The following is a 27271-nucleotide window of genomic DNA, read 5'->3' as shown; positions in this document are numbered from 1 at the left end:
GGGGTTCGCGTTAGGTTACTTAAATATAAATGCTTGAATATAATTTACTAAATAAACTTACTCCCAAATTGTAGATGTTCTCACATGATACATGAGTCTGCAAAGAAACTGTTTTAGATTTGCTGCCAAAATATATGAAGCAGAACTATCTTCAGTTGGCGAATACCAATAGCTGACAAGACTGAATTGATCTGTTGAAATTATAATCATTTCTTCCGATCTGACTAAGTCCGAGGAATATAATGAGTGAAACAACTGCTTGAAGTTCCAATCAATCTAAGTGTTCAGGACCGTCCACTAGACTGACTCACACAGAGTCTAAGTTCACATTAGACTACGGATTCCTACTATCTCCGGCGTCCAGCTGCCATATTCCATGTCCACGAAGTGCTAAGTTATGCAGGTTACACACCTGAAACAAACTAGACAGAGAATCCGACAAGAATGAAATGTATGTCAGTCATTGCGTCCTTGAACAATCAATCGATGAGCGAAATTCTTGCGCTTTTATAGATTCCATACTTCCGCTCAGTGAACAGCAGTGGAAGCGGAGTTTGACCTCCAATGGATATTGAGTCCACTTTTTCTATAACGACTTGCTAGCTACCAGAAAATAGAGGGGGAGGGGAATATTATTCTTTTTCTTCTTCGGTGAGTTGACATGAATCGGAATCTGGAGGAGGATAGAGAATTACGCCCACATCTCAGGATATCTGTAAACTCCTTGCTGGTTAAACCTATAATGCCCGATTTGAATTAAAGATCTTTCATTCTGCTTTTGATAAAAAGAAAATACGCTTTGTTCTTCATTACCAAGAAAATATGCCTTGTTCTTCTTTGCCCATAGATTAATTGTACCGCTATGCAATGGAATAATGCAGTTTCCATTACAATATCTATATCCCAGGCGGAAATATTCCACCATAATAATTTGCCTCTTCTTTGAGTCTTTTTGTAGTTACCATCGTGAAGTATTGAGGCTACAGCGAGACCAGACTTTTTCTTACAACCCTGAAGGCGATCTACATCTTTTTCCTAGGATTCGAAGCCGTGACTGTCAATGACACTCTTCTTTTCTGTATTCTACATTCCCCTGTATATAGCATGCAACGATATCAGACTTAAGAAGACACATTAAAATGTATCCTCTCCTTTTCCAATTGCAATAAATTTCAATACAGAAATTGTACGATTCTCCCAGTCCTCTGTCATTTCCTCTGGCTAGAATGAATGCTTTTATTATCAACCCTGTTTCAGAAACGAGTTCAATACTGTTATTGTTCGTAAATTCGAGATTCGAGGAGAACAATGACAGTATTCTAGGAACGAATGGAAATTCTAGGTTCTCGGTTTTAATCTTTAACTTACTCGAATTCCGACCAAGTGAACGCAGGAATAAACACGGAAACACGTATCCTGTAACAGTATTGTATAATTGTGTATCCTGGGTGGACTTATTGAGATTAGTGAGATTTGTAAGAAAATGTGTATCATAGGCGATTTATCGAAATGTATGAGAAACTGTTATCCAAGGTGGATTTATGGAAGTTGATCATATATGTAAAACGGAAATCGAGATGAAATAGGATAAATAGTATCGCTGAAGTTGATTGTGTGTCTTATAGTGGTGTTATATTCAACACGAGTGGTGTTATATTCATAAGTACAGTTGTATAGCAACGACGTTCGAAATCCACCTATACCGTCCACATCTAAAGCGGGATCATATTCTACCTTAGGTTTAAGTGATCCGGATAATATACCCTACAATAAGGATAAAACCTTTCAGGAATCTCTTATAACTGATGTAATAAGTACTATCTAGCATTTACCTGGTTGAACTAAAGAAAACAGATCACTTGCTATGGAATCGAGCACTGGTTTAAAGGTGAGAAAATCTCTGTTTCTTTGTATTTAGTCTTTTCACGAATAAGTTCAGTCCTAAAGGGTTCCATAGCCTTCACGTTGAAGTAACAAAGAAGAAATGTTAGTCTAACTGGGAATTAATTTCTATTTTTTTTTTTTCTTTCTTGCAGATAGGAACCACAAGGCAGGAAATTGGGCTGGAAGTCACTGTTCTGATCATACTTGTGTATTGAATGGATTTCATAATTTCAAAAAAGCCGAAAATAAGGAGGCATTTTGTACAAAACATTTCTTTGACAATGAAAGACTTCAAAATATGGAAAAGGCGAAGGTACAATGTATTTTAAAAAGTAATTTTTGTGTGTATATATGTTAAAAGAAGACAATATATTTTAAAGAGTAATTTTTGTGTGTATATATGTTAAAAGTCACTTTCGTTTCTTAACGAATTTTTTGAATATTATACATCGAAAATATACCGTAAAATGTGGTGACTTCAGAGAGTTTTATAACTTTTTTGGAATTAAATTTCTGACCAAAAAATTTCGAAACTGTAATTTAAATATGTCAATGTCTTACCTTTCAAATGAATATATCGCTGTATTTTGCGATCTAAATTTAGGTGTAAGATAATATGTACAGTACGTACCCGTCGGGTAAATCGGTCATATGATTAAACATAATAAATGGACAAAGTCAGAGGTCTATGGTGTGACTTGAGCCGTAATTTTTATTAATAATTATAGAAATAAAATTATGCAAAATAATATGTACCTACGTAAAAATCAATAATTGTTACTTTGAAAATAGCATCACTTTCACGGAATAAAAGTTACCGCACTTCCGTAACTTCATGTCTTAAGAGAAAACCGTTCCTTCGCATGTCCTTAGAAGCTCTTAAGTTCCTCCAATCTGTGTCTGAAGCGTCTCAAATTCATCATCATTTGCATGAAAGATGAAATATGTGTTTTTGCAAGTGACGCATGAAAAGGACTTGAAAAGCACTTGTTCAGTGTCCCTTCCAATGTATAGATGAAACTTTCTAACGTTCTTGACGTATCATTAAGTTCGTACTTGATTTTAACGAGTTCATAACACCCTGTCTAACTACAATTTAGATTTTCCTGGGTCTGTCGTGCTTTTTTTGGACCTTGTGAATTTCGTCCAGAATAGTTAAGCATAGTTAGTATTATGTTTTTCAACAGTTTTCTGCACAGTTATTTTTCCTTTTGAGATTTTTCGAATCGCTGAAATCATTCTTATTATACTTTCGAACTATGCTAAGCATAGATGTCTAAAGTCTTATAGAACGGCTTTGTCCGTTCGTTCGTCCGTCAACAGGTATTAGAGCGAAAGTGGTAAGAAATATCCAGATGCGGTTTTTAGCAATCCAAGAATATGTTCCATCTCCTCTGTTAACTCTCTATTGAAACCTGAAGTGGTTCAAATTAGCCGTTTCTGGTTTCAACATTTACCACCATAGAACAGAAACAGTAGCAGATAGCGAGAAGCTGTTTTTTTTTTTTTTTTCAACCGATTCAGCAACGCACCGATTTCAAAGCAACTTACCATGACTATCTCGAACATTACCAAAACCATAAGTGGTTCAAATTTAATATTCCGATTTCAATACTGATTTTCACAGAGTAAAAAACGGAAAGATATATCGAGATGCGGTTTTCTGCAATCGATTGATTGCCAAGAATAAGTTCCGTCTTCTTCATTAACCGTCTATTCAAACCGGAATTGATTCAAATGAACAATTTTTGATTTCAAAACTTATCACCATCGAACAAAAATGGTAATAGATAGCCACAAGCGGTTTTCCGCAGACGATACAGTGTCTCAAGAGAGCATATCGTCACAACCCGTAACACACTGCAGATACTGGAAATGGTTTAAATTTACTACTATTGCAAGTTTCAATATTAATTTAGAGATATCGAGATCAGATTTCTGCAATCGATTTATTGTCACAAGAATAGGTTGCATTTTCTTTATTAACCCTCTATTCAAACCGGAAGTGGTTTAAATTACCCATTTCCGGTTTTAGCATTTATCGTCATGGATCAAAAAATGTTATTAGGTAGCAACAAGCAGTTTTCTACAAATGATTCAAGGTCTCAAGAAACATACCATCACAACCTGCAGCACACTACAAAACCGGAAGTGGTTGAAATTTATTACTACTTCCGATTCCAATACTAGTTTCCGTATAGTAAAAACGGTAAGAGATATCGAGGTGCAATTTTTTGCATTCGATTCAGCTTCCCAAGAGTAGATTCTGTTTCCTCCCTTAACCTTCTATTTCACCTGAAAGTGGTTCAAATTAACAATTTCTTACTTCTATCTTTAACGCTATAGTTTTGTGCAATTGTGATCAAATATTACACAACCAGCTGAAGTCACTTCACTATACCTATTCAATAATGTAAGTTCAAAGTATGTTACATTTCGGGATTTTCTCGTTTTCTCCCTATCTCATACCATTAGTTCTTCTGTCATAATTAATTTGCATCTACAGGATATTTTATTAGACCAGACAGCTTAATAGCGGGGCGTTAGACAAAAAATTTTATTTTCAGTATATTTATTTTATTTTTTAATTTATTATTATTATTATTATTATTATTATTATTATTATTATTATTATTATTATTATTATTATTATTATTATTATTATTATTATTGATGACTTAAAGACAATTGAATGTTTCCAGTGGTAATATTACGAGGAGTGATTGAAAGTAAGGTTACAAAACCTGCAATGAAACGTGTATAGGCTATATTATTTCATACAACCAACAGATAGTACATACATTAGATTATTTTTTGACAGTTTCCATATCGGTTGAGGCACTTGTCGCGTCGTGGGATAAGTTTGAAGATTCCCTCCTCGTAAAAATTCTATCTTTGCGTGCTCAGCCACGTTGTTACAAAATGTTTCACCCCTCGTCTGAAGCGAAGTGATGGCCTCCTAGGTGCTCATTTAAATGCGTGAACAGGTGTAAGTCGCTTGAAGCGAGGGCTGGGCTATAAGGAGGGTGGTTGATGATGTCATACCGAATCGGTGAGAAGTCCTGGCTGTTTCCTCCTGATTGTTTACTGCAATCGTATGGAGGTCTCACAGTATCAGTTAGCCGTCACTGTACACCCTCTAGGCCGCCACCTTACACTTCTTTGTCTTTGGAGAGGAAGGGTGTTTCCGCTCCTTTGATGACCGCTTACCGTTGAGGTTGTCCATGTTTCGCCACCCGTGATAATGCGTTGAAGAAAACAGTTCCCTTCCGTAGAGAACTATTCCAAAAGTTGTAGACTTGTTTCCGTGCGCTTCTCCCTGTGTTCGTTGGACATATTACGTGGAACCCATTCGGGAAGGAACTTTCCTGTACTACAGAATATCGTGCACAATGTGACAAACGCTTCCGAATGACATTCCTAATTCTGCCATCAAATGTTATGACATGATCCTCCTGTTGTCCTGTATCGGCTCTCCACGCGAGCTATGTTCAAATCTGTTGATTCGTATTGGGTCGGCCATTGCGCTCCTTGTCGGTGACGTTTTCTCTACCAGCCACAAACTTTTTATACTATTCGGCGACATGTTGACGAGACATACAGTCTGCGGTTACATGTTTCGCCCATAGAAATCGAATAACTGAGTAGACTTCTTCGCGAAACCAGTTTCCCAAACAAGTCGCCATTTGTGTTTACCTACAACTAGCGCCGTAGGTGGCAGGTGGCTTGAACTCTGCACAGTTGCAAACTTCGTCTATTAAAATTACTGTACACTCCTCATTTCTCTATAACAGACGAAATAGTAACTTGTAACTTGAGTTTCTGATTCTTCCTCGTATTGTAGCCATTTTGCAGTAATGATTAGAATTAACATGGAAAACTTCCGTCAAATTGAAAAGTAATTGTAAGGACGGAAATGGTAGCTTCTCACATGTATTCACAGTATGTTGGTTGTTTTTTATATGTATTTTTTTTTTTTTTTTTTTTAAGAAAATCAAATAAATATCTCAAGTGGCTACTGTGAACAACATTGTCCCACAAAGACAGAAGTTGACAACTAATATCAACTAAATTTTTAACACTCCATAAGTGTGTGAAGCTGCTAAGATTGTAACGTAAAAATAGATATATTTATGTACTATCAGGTTCATGTTAGCTTTGCTTTCCTTTACTAACTTTACTAAAAGAAATAAAAATCTCTGAACAAAGTAAGTTTTAATTAAAGATAATAAATGTGTAACAATTTCGTCAACTAACTAAACATCTTGGCAAAACTGTTACACATTTATTATTTTTAATTAAAACTAGCTTTGTTCTAAGATTTTGATTTCTTCTTGTTAAATTTATATATATATATATAAAACGGCATTTAACTTAGCGATTTGGTGGAAAGCCGCGGCTCCTCCCATAAAATTGTGGCGAAGAGCTCAGCAGTCTTGGTTTTCTCTTGAATTTAACCGTAATACGTTCAAATTCTAACCCTCTCCCACCCGGGGCATATTAGGAATAATCATGCAGATACCCTAAATAGAACGATACGCCACTGTCAACTATTTTACCATCTATGTCATTTCTTTTTCTGGGGGGCGCGGTGGCTCAGTGGTAGAGCACTTACTTCTGGTGCGTGGAGTGCCTGGTTTGATCCCCGGTTTGTGGTGAACAGCATCGTGTCCGTGGATTTTCTCGGAGTACTACTTTCGTCCCACTTTCTCATGCCATCAGTTCTTCCATCATTCACTTGCTTTAATAATCGTATCCCTTAGTCTAAATAGGGCATAACCATAGCACGTTAAACTGAATGATTTAATTTTATTTTTTAAATTTTTCTTCTTCTTCTTCTTCTTCTTCTTCTTCTTCTTCGTCTTCTTCTTCTTCTTCTTCTTCTTCTTCTTCTTATTATTATTATTATTATTATTATTATTATTATTATTATTATTATTATTATTATTATTATTATTATTATTATTATTGTTATTATTATTATTATTTTATGAATGTCTTTTTCTGTCTGAATGACAAACAATTTACTATCCTCGATGGACTGAAATAAAATCTATCATTTAATTTACTTTTCACATGCTTGAAGACATATCTTTATGCTACGAGATATATCGAAGCTCTATTAGTGGCCATTGTATTCTGTCGTTTTTGCATCGATTTTCAAAACCTTCATCTAGGAGATTGTCATAAATATTTCTTAGTAATCATTAAATATTTTTAGTTGTTTAGCGGTAACTACATCTCCGTAGAACGATAAGTTATTTTTAAAATGGCTTCACACTGCTAGATTACATCTGAATACCAATAACCAGCAAGTGCTGCAATTGGTTAAAAGTGCCCTAGAAGGAGAAAACTATTATCTGCCGATTCCACTGATTTAGAAAATCTGATATATTCAGCCGTTACTCAGATATGTTATAATTAGACTTCGGATCGATATGCACTAAAAAACGGCAAAATATGCATGCAAATATGCGCTAAAAATCACGAAAATATGCACTGAAAATATGCAAATATGCACTAATAATTGTAAATATGCAGCAATCAAAAGCTAAAGTTAAATGAGAAATTTTATTATCTTTAGTGAAAAAAGCTGCATTACTTGAACTGCATATATTTGTGTATAACTATGATGCATTCATGTTACAATAGACAACTATGTAGTTTTCGGTGTTTTCTAGCGAAAACTTGCATTTATCAGTTAAAACATTACTGTACATCAAAAATGTTCCTTCCGTGACACGGGTCGTTAAGGGACAGTATTTCAAAGAAGCAATGTTACTTGCTGTTAAATCTGAAATCCGTGCGTTGTTGTTCCCAGGAACACTTTATTCACATTAGACAAGAATTTTATGCCAGAATTTTTCGCTTCTATTGAATGTGTGTTTCGAAGAAATGCTTGTCCGATTGGTCTTGGGGGCGTCTGCTTCGTTATTGAATCAAACAGCTCAAATGCACTTTAAAGTCCTAATCATCGCTCTTCTAATCTCGTTATGAACTGAAATGAGTACTGATAAACGCAGGTCGCTTTTATTGTTTTCAGCTCCGCAAGCGTCCAAGGCTTCTTAAATAAATTTGGTTACTTCGGGTTCAAATAGCTCATAGCTCACAACAGTCGGAATGTGAAATTAAAATACCTCTACTTATATATATATATATATATATATATATATATATATATATATATATATATATATATATATATATATATATATATATATATATATATATATATATATAGATAGATAGATAGATATAGATATAGATATAGATATATACAGGGGGCCCCCCTTGACGCTCAGGTACATAATGCGCCAAGTATCTGTGAATAAAGAATAAATATACTCAGAAAAGTGAATAAACATTACTGGCATAAGCACATATTAAAACCTGTCCAGCGAAATTGAACAAGACTCGCAAAATTTCCTTTAAAGGTTTTAAAGTTAACGAAGATAAATCTATGCTTAAAAAATAAATAAGGTACATACATATAATGGACATGGAGTGAGATAAAATAAAATGTTGTACATAGGCCTACCGTATTCAATTACAGTATTTATTTATGCTACGAATTAATACACATAAAACTTACAGTGAACAAAAAAGAGCCTACATACGGTTTCAAAGGCCAAAACAAAAAGTAGTTGCTATTCCCTTTTCAGCGCTCCTCCCTCTACTTTTGGCTCCCTTTTGATCTATTGTGTATATTATGCTCCTTGTTCCTGTCTCTAGAGCAGCTAGAGAACGATTGGTATTTGGAGATAACTATGTAAATTGCACTTCGTACAAAAAGGCGCACAGTATCTCAGATTACCCGTAACTTAGATTTTTTCGGGGGGGAGGGGGGCAAGCATTAATACGCGTATTTGGGTCCCCTAGAAGAAGTTGTTTTTCTAATTCTTGGGCCAACCCTTTCCATTTTTCTTTTACTCTTTATGGGCCCCCAGAGTCTGTGGGCCCTCCCGCACAAAGTCTGCGGGGCCGTTAGTTAAGCCCCTGGGCCCGTTCCATACATAAATTAGTTAAGTGGACAACATTGACAAATCCCAAAGCCATACGAATAAATATTATTTCTAGGGCCCCTAATTGTAGACATTTCTTATTGAAATGGGCCCACGACTCATTTTTATTTTATTTACCTTTAGTGTGTTGTTTTGTTTGTGTAATGTAGTGATCATGTTTGATGCTTCATTTATAATTTAATGTTCGTATCGTATATGAAGTAAGAAAATTTTGTCTCAAAATGGGCCCCCTTGAATTGCGGGGAGCTTTCCTGGAAGGGCAGTTGCTCCCCTGCCTCCCCATAAGTTACGGCCCTGCTAGGGCCTTACATGGTGGTGGACTAAAGAGTAAATGTGTAGGGTAACAAGTAAACGAAGACCTTTACAGACAACATAGTTCATATACCTAACCTCTCACAGAATGTCTAAAAAATTTTTAAACACTGCATTACGGAACTTGATTTCCATTAAAAAGTGTATTTTAACATCTGTTGTTCGCAACACAGGTTTCGCCTAATCAAGACAATTTAACACATTTTATTTTACCTTTAAATTCATGGAGTCGTGAAATATTTCCGTTTAAAATAAAGTTCTGTTTAAAAAGGGGCTTATTGAAGGAAATTTTTACTGTATTAAAAGCCTATATTAAAAACCCTTATGTTCTTGTTTAAAAGAAAATAAATCCACTTGAAATTATTTTTTGTATCCAATTTTCTCCTACCGTAACATTGTCCGTCTCAAACAGCAATAATTTACAATGTATAATATTGATACTTTAAATGGAATAAAGTGGTTTGAGCAAGGAATAAATGGGAAGAAGGTGATATTATCGAAAACATAACAGAAGACTTAGTGGGGAATTTACGTTTCGAGAGACAGAAGTGTGTATGAAAGCAACACAAGCTTACATTTAAATACTATCATATTTAGAGCTCATTTTTAAAATAGTTGTTCATTTCTTCCCGAAATACATTTTTCTACGGTTTCTTTGGGATAAACTCTGTCAAGTATGCAAAAAGAAATCTACATCTAGGCTGTTTCATAGTTGCATAAACTTCTTACCAGACTTGAAACTGAAAATATAAGAAGGCAAAAAAATAAATAAATAAATAAATAAAAAAATGAAATGAAATTAAATCTGTGAGTTTTACGTCCCACGGTTATGCCGGTTAGGCTAAAGGAGACGGTGATGATGAGTAATGAATGAAATGGTGGAATGAAGAAAGTGGGAGGAAACGGGAGAACCCCGAGAAAACCCACGCACACGGTGTTTGTCCACCACAAAGTTCACTTGGCGGGGGCTGGGATCGAACCCGGGACCCCTAGCACCAGAGGTGAACGCTCTTCCACTGAGCCACCGCGGCCCCTTAATAAATAAATAAAGTTTGAGCTTTTGCTGTCGAACAAAATAGAAATGTCATTTTCTGAAAACAAACTTACTTTGAAAGTATTGCTTGTTTAGCATACACTTTGCAAAATATATTTTCATCTTGAATTGTTAACGTCTGTCAACTTCAATTCATTGCTTCAGAAGATAACTTCTAGAAGATTTTTCGGGCCCATTTAGTTGTAGTGTGACACCTTTGTTCATTTTTTGTCAATTTTTGTCCACCCAAGAAAAAAATATACCATTCAAATTATTAAAGGAGGGCCATTCAGAAATTTCGATCACTTGTAGTGCGACATCATCAAATTTGAATTTTTACTAGCTCAGGAATTTTGTCCACACAAAAAAACAATTGTACCATTTAAATTAACAAAGGAAGGCCATTTAAAAGTTTCAACCACTTCGACCACCTGTAGTGAGATATCTTCAAAATTGAATTTTAACTAGCTAACAAGGAACGGACATGAACGTGCCATCCGGACATCCGAATCAAATCTAGTCTATTCGATAAACATAAAGATATGTTCATGAACCAAAAATTAGGTTCCATGAACAACGGAATAAGTCCCTGTGGCCCATTAACCCTGTTGGTATAAAGAAAATCGCAGTGAAATAGCTATTGCATCAACACTATTCATTGAAAAACGGTTTATAGTTAATTCTCTTCAGCATAACACAAACTTTCCAGAGGCTATGTATTGGGATCCATAATGCATTTGAACAGGTAAGAAAATGTTGGGAAAATTCCCTCCAGAAATAACTCCCATGGACCCTTCTGGAGTGGCCCCGGGTAAAAGTAGACTATCTAAATGTATCTCGGAAAATAGTATAGGAGATAAGAAATGTGTGTTCCAAGTTTTGTATTGATAGACAGAATAGGTATGAGGGAGAAGTGTGTATTGTTATACCTGTATACTTCTATACTTCGATCACATGTAGTGCGACATTTTCAAATTTGAATTTTAACTAGCTCAGAATTTTGTCCATCCAAGAAAAAAAATTACCATTCAAGTAAACGAGAGAGGGCCATTTAAATTTTCGGCCACTTCATTCACCTGTAGTGCGACATCCTCAAATTTGAATTTTAACTAGCTCAGAATTTTTTCCATGTTTGTCCACCTAAGAACAAAAATTGTACCATTCAAATAAACGAGGGAGATCCATTTCAAAATTTCAGCCACTTTGATCACCCGTAGTGAGACATTTTCAAATTTGAATTTTAATTACCTCAGAATTTTGCCCAATTTCCTTACATATTTGTACTATAAAAAATTGTACCTTCAAATTAACAAAAGAAGGTAATTTCAAAACTTTGGCCACTTCAATCACCAGTAGTGTGACATCTTTAAATTCGAATTCTAACTAGTTTAGAATTTTCCCTATTTTTTGTAGATTTTTGTACCATCGAGATAGCTGAAATTCGAATTTGAAAATTTCTCACTGCAAGTAATTTCAGTGGCCAAATTTTAAATGACCGTCCCTGGTTTATTTCAATGGTTCAGAATTTATTCTTGGTGATACAAAAATGTTTTAAAATTCGACAAAATTCTGAGCTAATTAAAATTCCAATTTTAAGATGTCGCACTACAGGTGATTGAAGTGACCGAAATTTTGAAATGGTCCTCCTCCGTTTATTTAAATGGTGCAATTTTTTTCTTGGGTGGACAAAAAAGGACAAAAATTGGATAAAATTCTGAGATAGTTAAAATTCAAGTTTTAAGATGCCGCACTACAAATGATTGATGAGGACAAATTTTAAAATGGCCTTCCCTCGTTTATTTAAATGGTACAAATTTCTTTCTTGGGTGAACAAAAATTGGACAATATTCTGAGCTAGTTAAAATTCGAATTTGAAAATGTCGCACTACAACTAAATGGACCTAGATTTTTCTTTTGGCATTCTTATACTGCCACAAGATCACACAATTTCAAATCCCCCTCCTCCACACACACACACAAACATCAGTAGCAACTTTAACTTCTGAGATGTATGACGTGGAAATTTTGTTATAGGTGATTTGACACCGTTATTTACATCTTCTTCCGAAAAGTTGACAGTCACGCATCATTGCCGGGAGGATGAATCACTTACCCTTTTGTTATTCTCCTTTCACATGACCTTGGAAGATATTGTAAACCGACAACAATCAACCATTTTAAGATCTTGACTCTAATTTATATTAGGAACTTGATATTCCATTTATGAGGAAAGTTGTTGGACGTTAAAAACTATAAATTTGATCGTTCCTTTACGGTAGATATGCATTTATATGCAGTAATGACATAAACATGCACTAACCTCCGAAATATGCAAATATATGCACTATAAAACTCTGCTATTTTATCCCAAAACACTTGAAACGGATTTCTGTTTAAAGAGCATATCAATATCACATCAGGAAAAAAACATGCAAATATGCAAAAATCCGAAGTCTAGTTATAATAAATATATTTGCCCTTTGTGCATTCCCTGTTATATTTTGAGACCAGTAATAAATATATATAGAGAGATAGAATTAAACTAGAATAGTGTACTATTAAAAGAAATATTCAAAACAAATATCAACATAACAAATATCAACATGTTACGAACACTACATGTAGACTCAGTAATACCGAGAGTCACTTCAGTTGAAACTGCGAACTCTACCAAAATTTAACGTTGTCGAAATGGCTAAGTTATATAGATGTATTCAGAAGGGCATCAATATATATTTTTAAATTCATATTTTAGAGCTTAAATGTTTTCCCTTTTACAGAACCATATAAAGAATTTGATGATCTCTGATGGGTTTCCGGAAGAGTGTTTCGTGGAGCACCAATTTAGATACCATCAATTTGACCCTAATCTTGATATGATCATTGCACTTCTGTGTCTTGGCCTTTTTCCAAATGTGTGTTGCAACGTAGAACAAAACGTAAGTAATTAAACAAAATATTTGCTACTGTAGAATTTCGGGTTTGCAGAAATTTTAACAAATTGTATCTGAACTAAAATAGACCAATTGCTAAATAATATCTACCTATCTGGTATCATGTAGGTTTTCATTTCTCCTTCCTTACAACAGCGTTCCGATGTGACAGGGAAGTAATGAGTTGTCGTTATTCTCCTGGCATGCGTATATTATGATCTTTGATATAGAAATGAAGGTGGAGTAGTCTGTAATATTTGTTAACATTCCATGGCGTACCACAAAGTTGGCATGATTAAAGTGGCCAGAATAATCAATATTCAATTAACTTGAAAAGTTCGTTACTGAATTCTATCTCTCTCTCTCTCTCTCTCTCTCTCTCTGCTTGTTTGACTGTCTGTGTGTTTGTTTGTTTGCTTGCTTCCTTGCTTGTTTGTTATGTGCGAATGTTTCAATTTTGAGGCCTCCATTCGATAGAGCATCAAAAACTATCCGAGCAAATGTTGGAATTTCTGGAGTCACATTTACCGTTCCCGAGATATTGGCCAAAAATATTTCGATTTCGGGAGATTTAAGGAGCTATATCTCGGGAACCGAAGTCATACAGAGATGATATTGGTGTTGATCAATACCTAAGAGGATGGTGAACATTTTGGTACCAAATAGTAACTGATGGCCACTGGTTATATCTGCATTTTCAGTATATAGACCCTATATGGTGATAAAAAGTGACAGTTCAATATAGCTAATTCAATAGATCCCCCAGTACGCAGGTTCCAAATATGTAAGTGTATTATCTATTGAATTAAATCAAATAAATATAATATACAATTTCATATAAATTTCAAAAAGATAAAAGATTATTTCTTTTTAAGTTCGTTCTGGCAATGCTTTGAAGCATTCTCAAATGGTTTTAGTTTACCATGGATTTTAGGTAAATAGTGGAGGCTTGAATTTTTGTCCACGAGCTTTCACGTCGAAAATGGCCTGAAACAAGGAGATGCGTTGTCACCATTATTATTTAACTTCGTTCTGGAATACGCTATAAGGAAAATCAAAGATAGCAACCAGGGCCTAGAATTGAACGGTGTTCACCAGGTTATGGCATATGCTGATGACGTAAATTTAATAGGTGATGATAGGAGAACAATAGAAAGAAATGCAGAGATCTTGTTAAACGCTTGCAGGGACATGGGTTTAGAAGTAAATGCAGATAAAACTAAATACATGGAAGTGAGTCGGGACCGGAATACAGGAAACTATGGATGCGTTAAAATATTAAATGATACTTTTGATAAAGTGGATAGTTTCAAATACCTAGGATCAATATTAACAGAGGAAAATCATATCCACGGAGAAATTAAATGTCGACAAAAAGCAGGGAATTCGTGTTACTATTCGGTTCAAAATCTCTTGTTGTCGCGAATTCTGTCGAGAAATTTGAAGCTTAAAATATACAAAACGGTAATCATGCCTGTTGTTTTGTATGGCTGCGAAACATGGTCACTTACTCTGAGGGAAGAACATAGACTGAAAGTATTTGAGAACAAGATCCTGAGACGAATATTCGGACCCAAGAGGAACGGGAATGGGGAATGGCGGAAACTTCATAACGAGGAACTACATAATTTATATGGTTTACCCAACATTGTTAGGGTCGTGAAGTCTAGGAGGCTTAGGTGGGCGGGTCATGTAGCTAGAGTGGAAGAAAGTAGAAACACTTTCAAAGTCTTGACAGGAAGGCCAATCGGAAAACGACCATTAGGAAGACCTAGGCGCAGATGGGAGGACAATATTAAGATGGATCTCGCAGAGATTGGAATACAAAGTAGAAACTGGATGCAGTTAGCTAAGGATAGAAGTCAATGTAGAGCTTTTGTGAACGCGGCATTGAACCTCCGGGTTCCATAGGCCATAGAGTTAGTTAGTTAGTTAGTTAGTTAGTTAGTGGAGGCTTGAAAGGTTTTGGTTTAGATTAGTGACCTGTTTGACAGATCAAGTGAATTTTGAGAATTTGCAAAGATTATGTTTTATACATGAATATTTGATGAAGTATAAAATCATAAATGGATTTAAGAGTATTACAAGTTTATACTTTTTCTTGTATGGTTGTATCCTAGTTATTTATAGGCCTGAGATTTCTTTTGTCTTTGCCTGTGTTGCGGCACAATTTAGGTTTGAGCTGTGTATATGACAAGTTTGGTCAGTTTCATTATTAATAATTTTTGACATTAATTAACAGCCGTTCCCAAACAGTTCTAACACATAGGTACTAAACGAGGTTGAAATCCTGAGAGTTGGAGGCCATGGAAGATGCTGGAAGTTCTGCACTGTGCTCCTCAAACCACCCTGCAGAAAACGTACACAATGCTTAAGTGTCTTATCGCTTACATGTTCCTTTGCCATTGGGAATAAAGTGCAAAGTGCAACATAATGGGATGTAGTCAGTCTGGCAGGAAATCGAGATACTTGACACCAGTTAAGCACTAGTCTACATCCAGCAGAGGACATAGTTCTTGTCATGTAAACATGTCCCTTAGCATTCATCCGCCGCTACGGCATGTGATGACATCAGGGACGAGAGCTCCAGCCCGACCTAGAAAATTTCAACTGAACACGCACACAACCATCCTTGGAGTAGATTTTTAAAAATCGTAACTCTTCAGACAAGCAAACCTCATTCTAGTCTTCTATAGACCAATTCATGTGTTCGTTGCACCAGGCGAATGTTAGCTGAACCTGGGTGAAGGGCCACTCATAAGGGGGGGGGGTCAAAGCCGGTAAAATAACACTATTTTTCAATTGTGATTTTTTTTTTTTCAAATTTAAAATTTCCGAAATTGTCAGAATAATTAAACTTTTCTAGGGATTAAATGAGCTCAAATTGCGTTTAAAAAATATGATTTATCAATTTTTCTATATACCCTTTGGTGATAAGAATAAAGGTTAGTCCATTGGTAATACAGAAATTTGATGACTTTTGAATTGTTTCATGAGTATTTTCATGGAAACGAAAATTGAAACACCCGGAATGGTGGTTATAATTCAGAGGTCGGTCGATGTAAGTATATATAATGTTTTAATAGATACTTAAATAGTCGAAATTCATACTATATTTCTTAGATAGGAGTGGTGTTGTGTATATACTTTATTTGTAAATACGAGCGTTAGCTACACTTGTGTGGGAGCCCATGAAAGTTTGGACCCAACACAACGGATGTTAGGAGAGTAAATTGATCAACAACTCTAGAAAATCATCCTGTTTTCCAGTCTTGCCTTTTACTATTCGTTGTGGTTTGAAAAAGAATGGATATTTAGATTAGACTGAACTTGTACTAGATTGTCTATAATTTCTTGAATCGCTTGAAGTAAGAGTCATAGTTTTAAAATCTAGGGTGACCCTAAAACCGATTTTTTGCACTTTTGACAGTTGCAAACCCAGAAAGAGGCATTTTCCATTCTATTATTTTCCCTTCCAAAGTTTTATTACAGATTATATAAGTTGATATTTAACACTGTTAGATAAAGGTCAGAATGTTCACAAATCTTAACCCTACCAGGGCATGAAGTTAAACCAAACTCCCAATGGACGACTAACACGTGCAAGTGGGTCTGGTCGTGTACGTGGTGCCTCAATACGGGAAAAAGAGAAAAAGTCTAACTCAGGTGGTCCTACCTGGGGAGAGCAATGGCCATGGGCCTTCACCCGAATGGTGGCTTACGCGTATCATTGCGTCTGAGAGGAGATCTAGATATCTCAACATGTACGTAGTACCTAAACACATAAAAGAGAGGAAGTCTGTATTGCTTGGATGAAGCTTACCAGGGAAGTACCAAATGAGTATTCTGTTAGCAGACGTTTTACATCAGTCATTGACTCTGGTGATGTATGGTGTACCTGTATTGTAATTAAAAGAAGCCGCTGTTGTTTGGACAATCCTACCGGCAGGTAAACTAAACGGTGATTGGAAAAGGTGCCTATCTGGGGTATCTGAGTAAAAGTTTCCGATCCCAGTAGAAGGGAGGAAGCTTTACTGGATAAGAGGCTGGCGTTAAAGTCAACTAGTGACCTAACACTTACCGTTGGATCTCGGATGAGATACAGGAGTATCTCGACGTGTTTGTGGTACCTATATGCAGAATGCCGTAGCCACTGAACGATAGAGGTAGACAGGACTGTGCCTTAATTCCCCTCGCTTTGTCAGAGATTCCCAGGTTGGGTTGGACTCTGTCGGGCAATGGTCAAATCGTGGAAACTGGAAGCTGATACTTTCACTGGTAGGCCTTGACCTACAGTAGGTCAACATGTAGGCACTCAGGACTTTGGCCGCGCACTCAAGTCTTGCGTGAGTATAGAGATCACATCACTAATTGCGAATCAACATTGAGCTAGACACCCTGAAGGTGCTCGTCGTGCACAAGAATAATTATGTCCTAAGATAATGGAACTAGGGACTGGGTATATTCGGTACCAGTCTTCAGAATAAGCCCACCGGCCGCAGCATGAAACGTCATGCCAAATACGTAGTAGTAGTCCATTCCATCTTTAATGTTCACAAGCGTCTCCATAAGTATCTTTCCAGCGTGTTAATCTTAACACAATCCCAAGATTTTCAGTGTCTTGGTTATCTCTCTATATCAGCCAAGAAAGAAACAAACAATGTTATCAAGCTGTTTTTTGGTTATGTTTCCCATCATGTGAATAATTTTGGGATGTTTTAAAATGCTTCTTTCAGTCTTTGATCTGTCTGCATTAAAAACTAAAACAACCGGAAAGAGAGCTCATTCCCATCTATATCCAATTCCTTACTCTTTTCATGAGTAGTTGATTCTTAAGTGCAAATTAAATGATTTCAGAAACAGATTTCGTATATATTATATGTTGTTTTCAACCACACCTGTAACATTGTTTTCTACTTGTTTCACCAGTCGTTTTTCTTCCATACACATGTTTTACTATTGCTGTTTTGTGATGTCACGGCTTATGAAACATTGTCTGTACTTAGCCGCATATTTTCATTTATTATATTTTACACTTATAAATGCTGGATTATCGTTATAGAGGAGAAACTTTGAGTAAACAAAACAATATGCCTTATCCCTTAATTGAGTATTAAAGCCATTCCTAGTTATACCGAACTCTTCTGTTCTGCCCATGCATGTAAGTCTGGAGATACGATGCTAACAAAAGCTGTATGAATTTAGAATATCCTATGTCGGATTATAGTCTCAGAGAACTTTTTTTTGTGAATTTGAAATCTCAAGCCGGAAGTCATTCTCGAAATAAGCGACTACAAAAATACCTTATGACGAAAGGCTTGACCATATCTTCTTTCTTTTTTGCTGTTTTGTTGAGAAACAGCGAAGGTTTCTGCCGAAATCCTAAAAAGACATAAACTTATTCGTATATAGGATTACTGAAATAAATATTTTAACAGTGATGTATTTTTAGTTCAATCGTAAACATTTTATTATTATTATTATTATTATTATTATTATTATTATTATTATTATTATTATTATTATTATTATTATTATTATTATGATGTCAGCAGCAAAAGCAAACAAAAATGATAAACTATCTTAAAATCTCTTATTAGAATAACTACAGACAGACTTTTAACATATATGTGTGTATCATCTTGAATACACGTAGTACTCAGCTACTAGTGTGTTAATCCTTTATTACATTAGTTATGATTTTTTTTGTTGTTGATTTGTCTTTTTCTGTAATTTTACTTACTATTATAGTTGTGATATGTTTGTTTTACTTTTATTTGTGACCATTCAGTCATTTTTTTTTTTATGTCTAAAATGTTGCTTTCATTTTTGTTTTCATATTTATTTATTTATTTTAAATTTATATAGTATTTCTTACTCCGTTCTTTTTCTTTGGCATGGTGGTTACATGAATGAGTAACTGATGGCTCCGCTGCAATTGTTTCAATAAATTATTTTCATTTCTTCTTTTATTTAAATTGGTAAATGGCAAAAAATGTGAGTACAAGAAGAGCTTAAAGTATTATTGTATCCTTTGGTTGATATTGCTTGTAAATGTGTAATTACGTTGCAAAATATGTAAGCCGTATAGGATGGACCATTTAAGCTAATAAATAAAAAACGCTGAAACTTTGTGACGTGAAATGTCGGCAGGGAGACATTGTTTAACATATATGTTTGGCACAAGGTTAACAGTGTTTCCAACCCAACATAAAGTTATATTTTTTTTCAAATATCACTACATCAGGTTATTACAAATCTCAAATCTACATGTAAAACGGAATATGTAATAACACACTTATCATGGAGTTGCAAACTAAGGAGGCTACATTATCACAAGCATTCAAAATTTGGTGACTTGTACAGCAGTACTGACTCAAACATACGAGGCAATGCACATGCGAAGTACTTCACTGTCTAATATTATAGTCATGATATAACGAATTTCGAATGAATACAAACAAAATTACAAGGGATTGAAAATTTTACTTTTTCAAAACCCTTCATTAAGAAAGAAAAAAAAAACTTATATAAGTACCTCATTTAACTGCATTGATGGTTTTCAGTAAATGTAAAGATCACAATGCCGTTTACAACAATCTGATACCTCAAACTATTCTGGAGATAATGTAAATACTGATAAAATTTGCAACACTGTTCAGAATTACGTAACTTTGAGAACTTGTTGTAATTACACTTGCAAGAAACTATTGTTGGAATGATATAGAAGCAAAGTAAATCAAAAATTGTTTTAAAAAGTTCCCACAAATACATCATTTTAAGCAATACATCAACTTTTACCATTTTTTTCATATCTTCCGAATGGTTTGAAATATCAAATTGCTGTAAACAGCATTATGATAATTTTGTCTACTTAAAAGCATTCGATGTAATACTTATCTGAACACTTTTTCAAAATAATAAAGACTTTTGAGAAAAGTCAAATTTTCAATTCCTTATAACTTTATTTCTACTTGTTCGAAATATGCTATATGACGACGATAGTATTTGACATTTAAATACTTTGGATATACATTACCCCGTCCGTCTCGCTTGTGTTGCTGCTGTTGTAGAACCCTCCAAAATTTCCTTGCTTTTCTATGTTTGTGATACTGTAGCGTCCATAGCTTGCAACACTGCATAACGATTTGGTCTTGTATGTTTTTAATTTACATGTAGACTTGAAGTTTGTAATAACCTGACGTAGTGTCATTTGAAAAATACATCTTTTGTTGTGTTGGCGACATAGTTAACTTTGTGCTATCTCAGATTATGCCGAACCATGTTCTCCCACCTATATTTGCATACACAAAATTTCAGCGTTTTTTGTTCATTAGTTTAAAGAGCGTAGTATCAAGATAAATAGTCTGCCCGTATATATATATATATATATATATATATATATATATATATATATATATATATATATATATATATATATATATATATATATAGGGTGTTTCAAAACCACAACTTTTGGGAGGTGATTCCTGACATCAAAATAAGACGAAAAGTATAGACCAAATGCACAAATGCTTCCTTTCGGAGTTATAGGCTGCTGAAAACGAAAAAATGAACTCAAAACTTCACTTAGAAACCAATATGTGCGCTATCTGAAAACACAGGTTTCAGAATCCTAAGGTACTCACGCAACAATTTTTATGGAGGCAGTTTTGTTACGGGCAAATAACTTGAAGTACTCACAAACTACCTCTATAAAAATTGTTGCGGAAGTAGCGCAGGATTCTGAAACACGGATATTTGGACAGGGCACATTATAGTTTCTAAGTAAACCCTTGACTCGACTACGGTAGGTTCCATAGTATTGGAACAATGAACCTTTGAAGTTCATTATTTCATGTTTTCGGCAGCCTATAACTCCGAAAGGAAGCATTTGGGCACCCAGGTTGGTCTATACTTTTCGCCTTACCTTGGTGTCAGGAATCACCTCCCAAGCGTTGTTGGTGTTGTTTTGAAACACCCTGTATATAAATGGCGCCCACGAACAACAGAGCAGTATTTTACAGGTCAAAATAAAGCGAAAATGTTATAGGATGATATACCCTCCGACGCTTCCTTCAGCCGCTATGGGGAATCAAAATTTCACTATTTAGCAACGTCGCAGATTAACTTGGAACCATTAGCATTGGTATACAAATCCATTAAAAGTTGCATCAATTGCTACACAAATGCTAGTGTCGACGTCTGTCGACTTCAACTGTCATCTGGAAAGAATCGATACAACTTTTTGTTGGATTGGTAGATTTACTCTATGTTTCTTTATCTGCGACATTGCCACATAATGCAATTCGCGTCTCCAAACGAGGGCCCTAAATATATACAACTGTATATATTTTTTGATTTATTTTCACTTGCAGAATAGTGCTCTGTGGTCCGTATATATAAATAAAGAGTAAGGAAAGAATGAAGTATATTAAATAGCTTGTGATTTGTATTATTCGGTTAATAAGACGCTTGTAATAATTACAGAGTCGTAGTATAATAGTAGAGTTTAGCAGTTGTTAGTATGTGTAATTAGCTAAATTTAACTTACATATTGTCACTTCATTCATGTAAATGTTTTGTATTTAATCTATATGTTATCGTTGTTAATTATTTATTTGCATTCATGATGCATAAAACACCTGTAAAAAGGTTCCATGAGGTTTGCCAATTATATGACAACCAATTCATTAATTAAATTTATCATTTAGGAGCACTTGAGCCAATACAGCTTTATAAGATTCTAACTCTACAAATAAAGATATAAATTTCAAGGGGAATATGTATTTGTGCGCTTTGAGTAAATTCTAAATTACCTGAAACTATACTGAACCGAGGTCGTCTGTTTGAGAGAGCAGGAGACGAAATTGCTAAATCACTTATACATATGCAGTTTACGTGAATGTTATTACGCACGTAGTTTCTCCTCCCATAATTTTTTTCACTACATTAATTGTCATTTTTTGTGTATTTGTATTATTACTCAACTTTATGTGCATACATAGGTGCAAAGGAAGAGAACAAATAACTATATAAGTCAGACGAGTAAATTATTCTCTGATTTCTGAGGAGTATTTGCTGCAGTGAAATAAATATATGTATAAATTAAATAATTAATCAGTTGTTTCCAACAATTATGCCGTATAAAATAAATAAGACCATGATAAAGCAAGTATTTTAATAACTGACAACACAAACAGGCTCATGCCCAAGGCTGGGGGCACAGTGATGCAAATTCTTCCTTGCTCGATCCCAGGCCATGAGAGCTTCTTGTATATGGCAGCGTGTACGCGAGGATTTTCTTGGGATTCTCTCGTTTCCTTCCACTGATTCTTTCATATTATTTGCTTCCATTTATGTGTCTATAAATGCATCATTCGGTGATGTAAGGCTAATTTCGTTTTAGGTTTGAGGTTAACGATTTTTATATTACTTTAAGTCTAGGGCTAATGTTATAGAGGTGGTCAACAGATTATACTTTGTTTTATCTAATGACATTCATGCAATAATTATACTTCAGTTATATTTCAGTTAGTGTCCGCTACTGTAATTAACCATTTCATCTGTGATTTACGGTGTCAAAAGTAGCAGCACATTCTTCTTTTTCCGAAACGGAGATGTCCTAATTTCGAGTTCACCAATGTACATTGGCATAGGGACGTTATGTTTGATAGTACTTCCGGATCATGCCACCATCTTAAAATCCGCCATATTAGATCGAGATTCATTTTTTATTTGATTGAAAAATTGACGAATTGAGATAATAAATAACACTAGAAAGGCTGTTTGTATCCATTTTTTGTAATTAGATTTTATATATCTGTTGTCATTTGAGAGTTGTGAGCACGGATATTTAACTGAGCGTTTCTTTTTTTATATAAAGAAACAACGATGTCACTGACGAAAGAATAGAAATGATCATAGCCACCAATTTGACGTAGCACAGTTGTATGGCTTAATAGCGAAATCCTGTGAAATGGAAGGTGTAGTGGGCAAGTCTCGTACTCTCAACTGCTACTAATGGGGAAGTATCAACAATGATCTTGACAGCATTCACAAAAATTTCAATACATAATACATACTGTTAGTCAGCACAATTAGAGGACAGTCAGATACCAATTGTACCGATTCTACATTTTGATAAGTGGCACCCATTTAAAATACATCTGAAGGAGAAACTTTCCGAGGACGACCCTGACAAAAGTATTAAGATCTATGTCTGGGCTTTCGACCAATATGAAATGTATCCCTTTATTTCCTAAGTAAATTGTGTTCACTGATGAGATCTTGGTTCTCAATGGGGAGGTTATCTGTCAGAATCAGAGTGACCATCCCTTACTGTAATAGTATCCTGGGACTTTACCATATTCACTAACTTTATGGCCTATGGAACCCTAAAGTTCAATACAGCGATTGATTGATTGAAAGTTAGTTTTATATAAAATTATGTAAATTGATTTGTTATTTCTAATAATTGAGTTTTATTATCTTTTGGTAAACAATACTGCTATAATATTATTTGTTTCACTTTCATGCAGTGGTTTAGCACGAATAATAATAAATCTCTGGTGTTGATAGTTAATTGAAATTTAAATTAATGGGGCAAAGAGCTAATATTTCCGACAGTTTCGGTTATTCTAAGATCACCGGTCATTGCAATGAAAGAAATAAATTTTGTTTCATGCTAGCATTAGATACGTACTCCCAGTGAGTAATGCAAAACTCTTTACCAAATACAGTAAATCAAGTAGAGGCAGATAAAGTGGGCGGGAAGGTTCAATGCCGCATTCACAAAAGTTCTCCACTGACTTCTATCCTTAGCCAATTGGATCCAGTTTCTACTTTGTATTCCTATCTCTACGAGATCCATCTTAATATTGTCCTCCCATCTGCGCCTAGGTCTTCCTAATGGTCCTTTTCCGATTGGTCTTCCAGTCAAGACTTAAAGCATTTCTACTTTCTTCCATTCTAGCTGTATGACCTGCCCACATAAGCCTCCTAGACTTGACGACCCTAACAATGTTGGATAAACCGTATAAATTATGTAGTTCCTCGTTATGAAGTTCCCGCCATTCCCCATTCCCGTTCCTCTTGGGTCCGAATATTCGTCTCAGGATATCGTTCTCAAATACTTTCAGTCTATGTTCTTCCCTCAGAGTAAGCGACCACGTTTCGCAACCATACAGAACAACAGGCATAATTATCATTTTATATATTTTAAGCTTCAAATTCCTCGACAGAATTCGCGACGACCAGAGATTTTGAACCGAATAGTAACACGAATTCCCTGCTTCGGTTATCGACATTTAATTTCTTCGTGAATGTGATTTTAGTCTGTTAATATTGATCCTAGATATTTGAACTTATCCACTTTATCAAAAGTATTATTTAATATTTTAACGCATCCATAATTTGACGTATTACGGTCCCGACGCACTTCCATGTATTTAGTTTTCTCTGCATTTACGTCTAAACCCATGTCCCTGCAAGCGTTTAATAAGATCTCTGCATTTCTTTCTATTGTTCTCCTATCATCCCCTATTAAATTTACATCATCAGCATATGACATAACCTGATGAATACCGTTCAACTCTAGGCCCTGGTTGCTATCTTTGATTTTCCTTATAGCGTATTCCAGAACAAAGTTAAATAATAATGGCGACAACGCATCTCCTTGTTTCAGGCCATTTCCGACGTGAAAGCTCATGGACAAAAATTTTCCTACCCGGACTTTACTTTGGGATTCATTTAAACATATCTTAATTAATCTAATTAGCTTTCTCGGTATTCCAAGTTTCGTAAGAACGTTGTATAATGTTTCTCTCCTAACCGAGTCGTACGCCTTTCTAAAATCAATAAATAGTTGATGTACCGGGGTATTGTATTCCCACTTTTTTTCGAGTATTTGGCAAATGGTAAATATTTGGTCGATAGTTGATCGATTTCGTCTAAATCCGCACTGATAATCTCCAATAATTCCATCTGCGTATGGGGTCAATCTTGCTAATAGAATATTTGAAAGGATTTTATAGGATGTTGACAGAAGAGAAATGTCTCGATTATTATTACAGTCAGTTTTGTCGCCTTTCTTGTGAATTGGAACAATGATTGATTATTTCCACTCTTGTGGCAATTCTTCCTTGTTCCAGATAAGGAGAATGAGTTTCTGTATCTTATTCGACAATTTTTCGCCTCCAGCTAAAATTAACTCAGCCGGAATTTCATCTGCACCCAGAGATTTGTGTTTCTTTAATTTCTTTATAGCGATTTCTACTTCTATTCGGTTGGGTTCTGGAATATAGGTTCTGTGGTGCGTATTTCCTTTTCTCCACGCACATTAGTTTTTGGCTGCATGTTCAGCAAATCGTCAAAGAAATCTTCCCATCTATTTAAGATGCTATTCTTATCAGTGAGAACTGTCCCGTTAACTTTCTTTAATATATAAGCACGAGGTTGATAGCCTTTCTTAAATTCGCTGATCCCCTTATAGATGCCCCGAATATTTTTATTTCTACTATCATCTTCAAGTTTGTTAATTTTAGCTTTCAAAAAATCGCGTTTCTTTGTTCTAAAAGTTTTGGAAGTTTTCCGCCTGATATCTGCGAAATTTTGTGTAGTTATTTCATTCGGATTTTGTAGCCAGCGTAATTTTGCCTGTTTTCTCTTCTCTGCTAGGTTAATGCATTCCTGGTCGAACCATGGTTTGCTCCTATGTATTTCCGCGTGTCCCAATTTTTCTTTTGCTGAACTGTTAATGCTATCTCTAATTTCAATCCAAGTATCCTCAACACTAGTGCACTCCAAATTTTCTAAAGCCGAGAATCTATTTGAAACTTCAATCTGGTATTCCTCTCTTTTAATTTCTTTAAATTAGATCTCTCCATTTTCGGACATTGAATGTTACCTTTATTCAACGATAATCTCACTCGTATTATCGCTGCTACCAAGTAGTGATCAGTGTCACAATCAGCCCTCTAAACGACCGGACATCAATTATGCTAGATTGCCTTCTTCTATCTACTAAAACGTGATCAATTTGATTATGTGTTTTTCCGTCTGGTGAGGTCCAAGTGTATTTATGAATTTTGGGAATTTTGTACTCTTCACGATTAGGTTTTTGGATGTTGCAAAGTTCACGAGTCTAACACCATTGTCATTACTTTCCTTATGCAAACTTTCGTTCCCTATAATCGGTTTGAAAATATCATCTCGTCCTACCTTCGCATTGAAATCCCCTAATAGAATTTTCATGTGGTATCGCGGGAGTTGGTCAAATATCCGTTCCGCTTCTTCGTAAAAACTGTCTTTTATATCGTCATCCTTATCTTCAGTTGGGACATGTACATTTAAAACAATAATATCATACCACCATCCCTTAAGAGTAATAAAAGAAAGTCTGTCAGTAACAAATTCAACCCGTTTAATTGCTGATAATATACGTTTATGAACGAAAAACCCTGTTTCTAACTGGCGATTTTTATTTCCTTCCCCGTAAAAGAACGTAAAATTTCCGGAATTCACAGATCCATTTCCTTCCCACCTAACTTCCTAAACTTCTACCAGGTCAATCCTGTATTTCTCTAACTCACTCGTTATGAATTTTAACGCGCCTGCCCTATAAAGGCTTCAAATATTCCATGTTCCAAATCTCATGTTCATTTTCTTTTGCTGAGGTCGTGCCAAGTTATCAGTCCTTGTCCGAGGCTTTTGTGAATGTTTCTGAACAAGTGCCTTTTTTTACAGGATGAGGTTGTTAGCATTACCCAAACCACTAAGCTAGAGGACCACTCCTAGTCGTTTGTCTGCGACTGCTTATTGGGATAAAAAGAGTTGTTGGCAACTGAACTTTTCTGAAATATAGTTGATAAGTAATTACATCCAGTAAAAAAAGATTAAAACTCGTAAATAACAGAACTTGAGCAAGAATAATAAAAATTAAAAAATGCAAAATATAAAAGTTACCTATGGCTTTTTAATGCGACACTGAATCTGAGTGTTCTCGAAGACATAGAGTTTGTTAGTAGATATTTCCTGATTTTTAGCTAATAGCTTTTCCTTTTGCTTCCATTTTGTTTTAGCTTAAG

At 35.2% G+C, this 27271-nt stretch overlaps 1 protein-coding gene across 9 annotated transcripts in view; it reads left to right on the top strand.

The window, feature by feature from the left end:
* The window catches only part of LOC145680831 (ATP-dependent RNA helicase A-like), a 189649-nt gene that overhangs the window by 113739 nt on the left and 48639 nt on the right, over positions 1 to 27271 (top strand). For all 9 annotated transcript variants that reach the window (XM_081751929.1, XM_081751927.1, XM_081751930.1 and 6 more), the window contains 2 exons: positions 2037 to 2197; positions 13032 to 13190. In XM_081751929.1, the coding sequence (XP_081608055.1) occupies positions 2037 to 2197; positions 13032 to 13190 (320 nt within the window). The remainder of the gene's footprint in view (positions 1 to 2036; positions 2198 to 13031; positions 13191 to 27271) is intronic.

This window comes from Thermobia domestica, chromosome 3 (assembly GCF_964235325.1).
Source record: "Thermobia domestica chromosome 3, izTheDome1.hap1.1, whole genome shotgun sequence".
Classification (NCBI taxonomy): domain Eukaryota; kingdom Metazoa; phylum Arthropoda; class Insecta; order Zygentoma; family Lepismatidae; genus Thermobia; species Thermobia domestica.
Note: the sequence above shows the minus strand (reverse complement) of the source record. Positions and strands in the feature narration are given on the sequence as shown.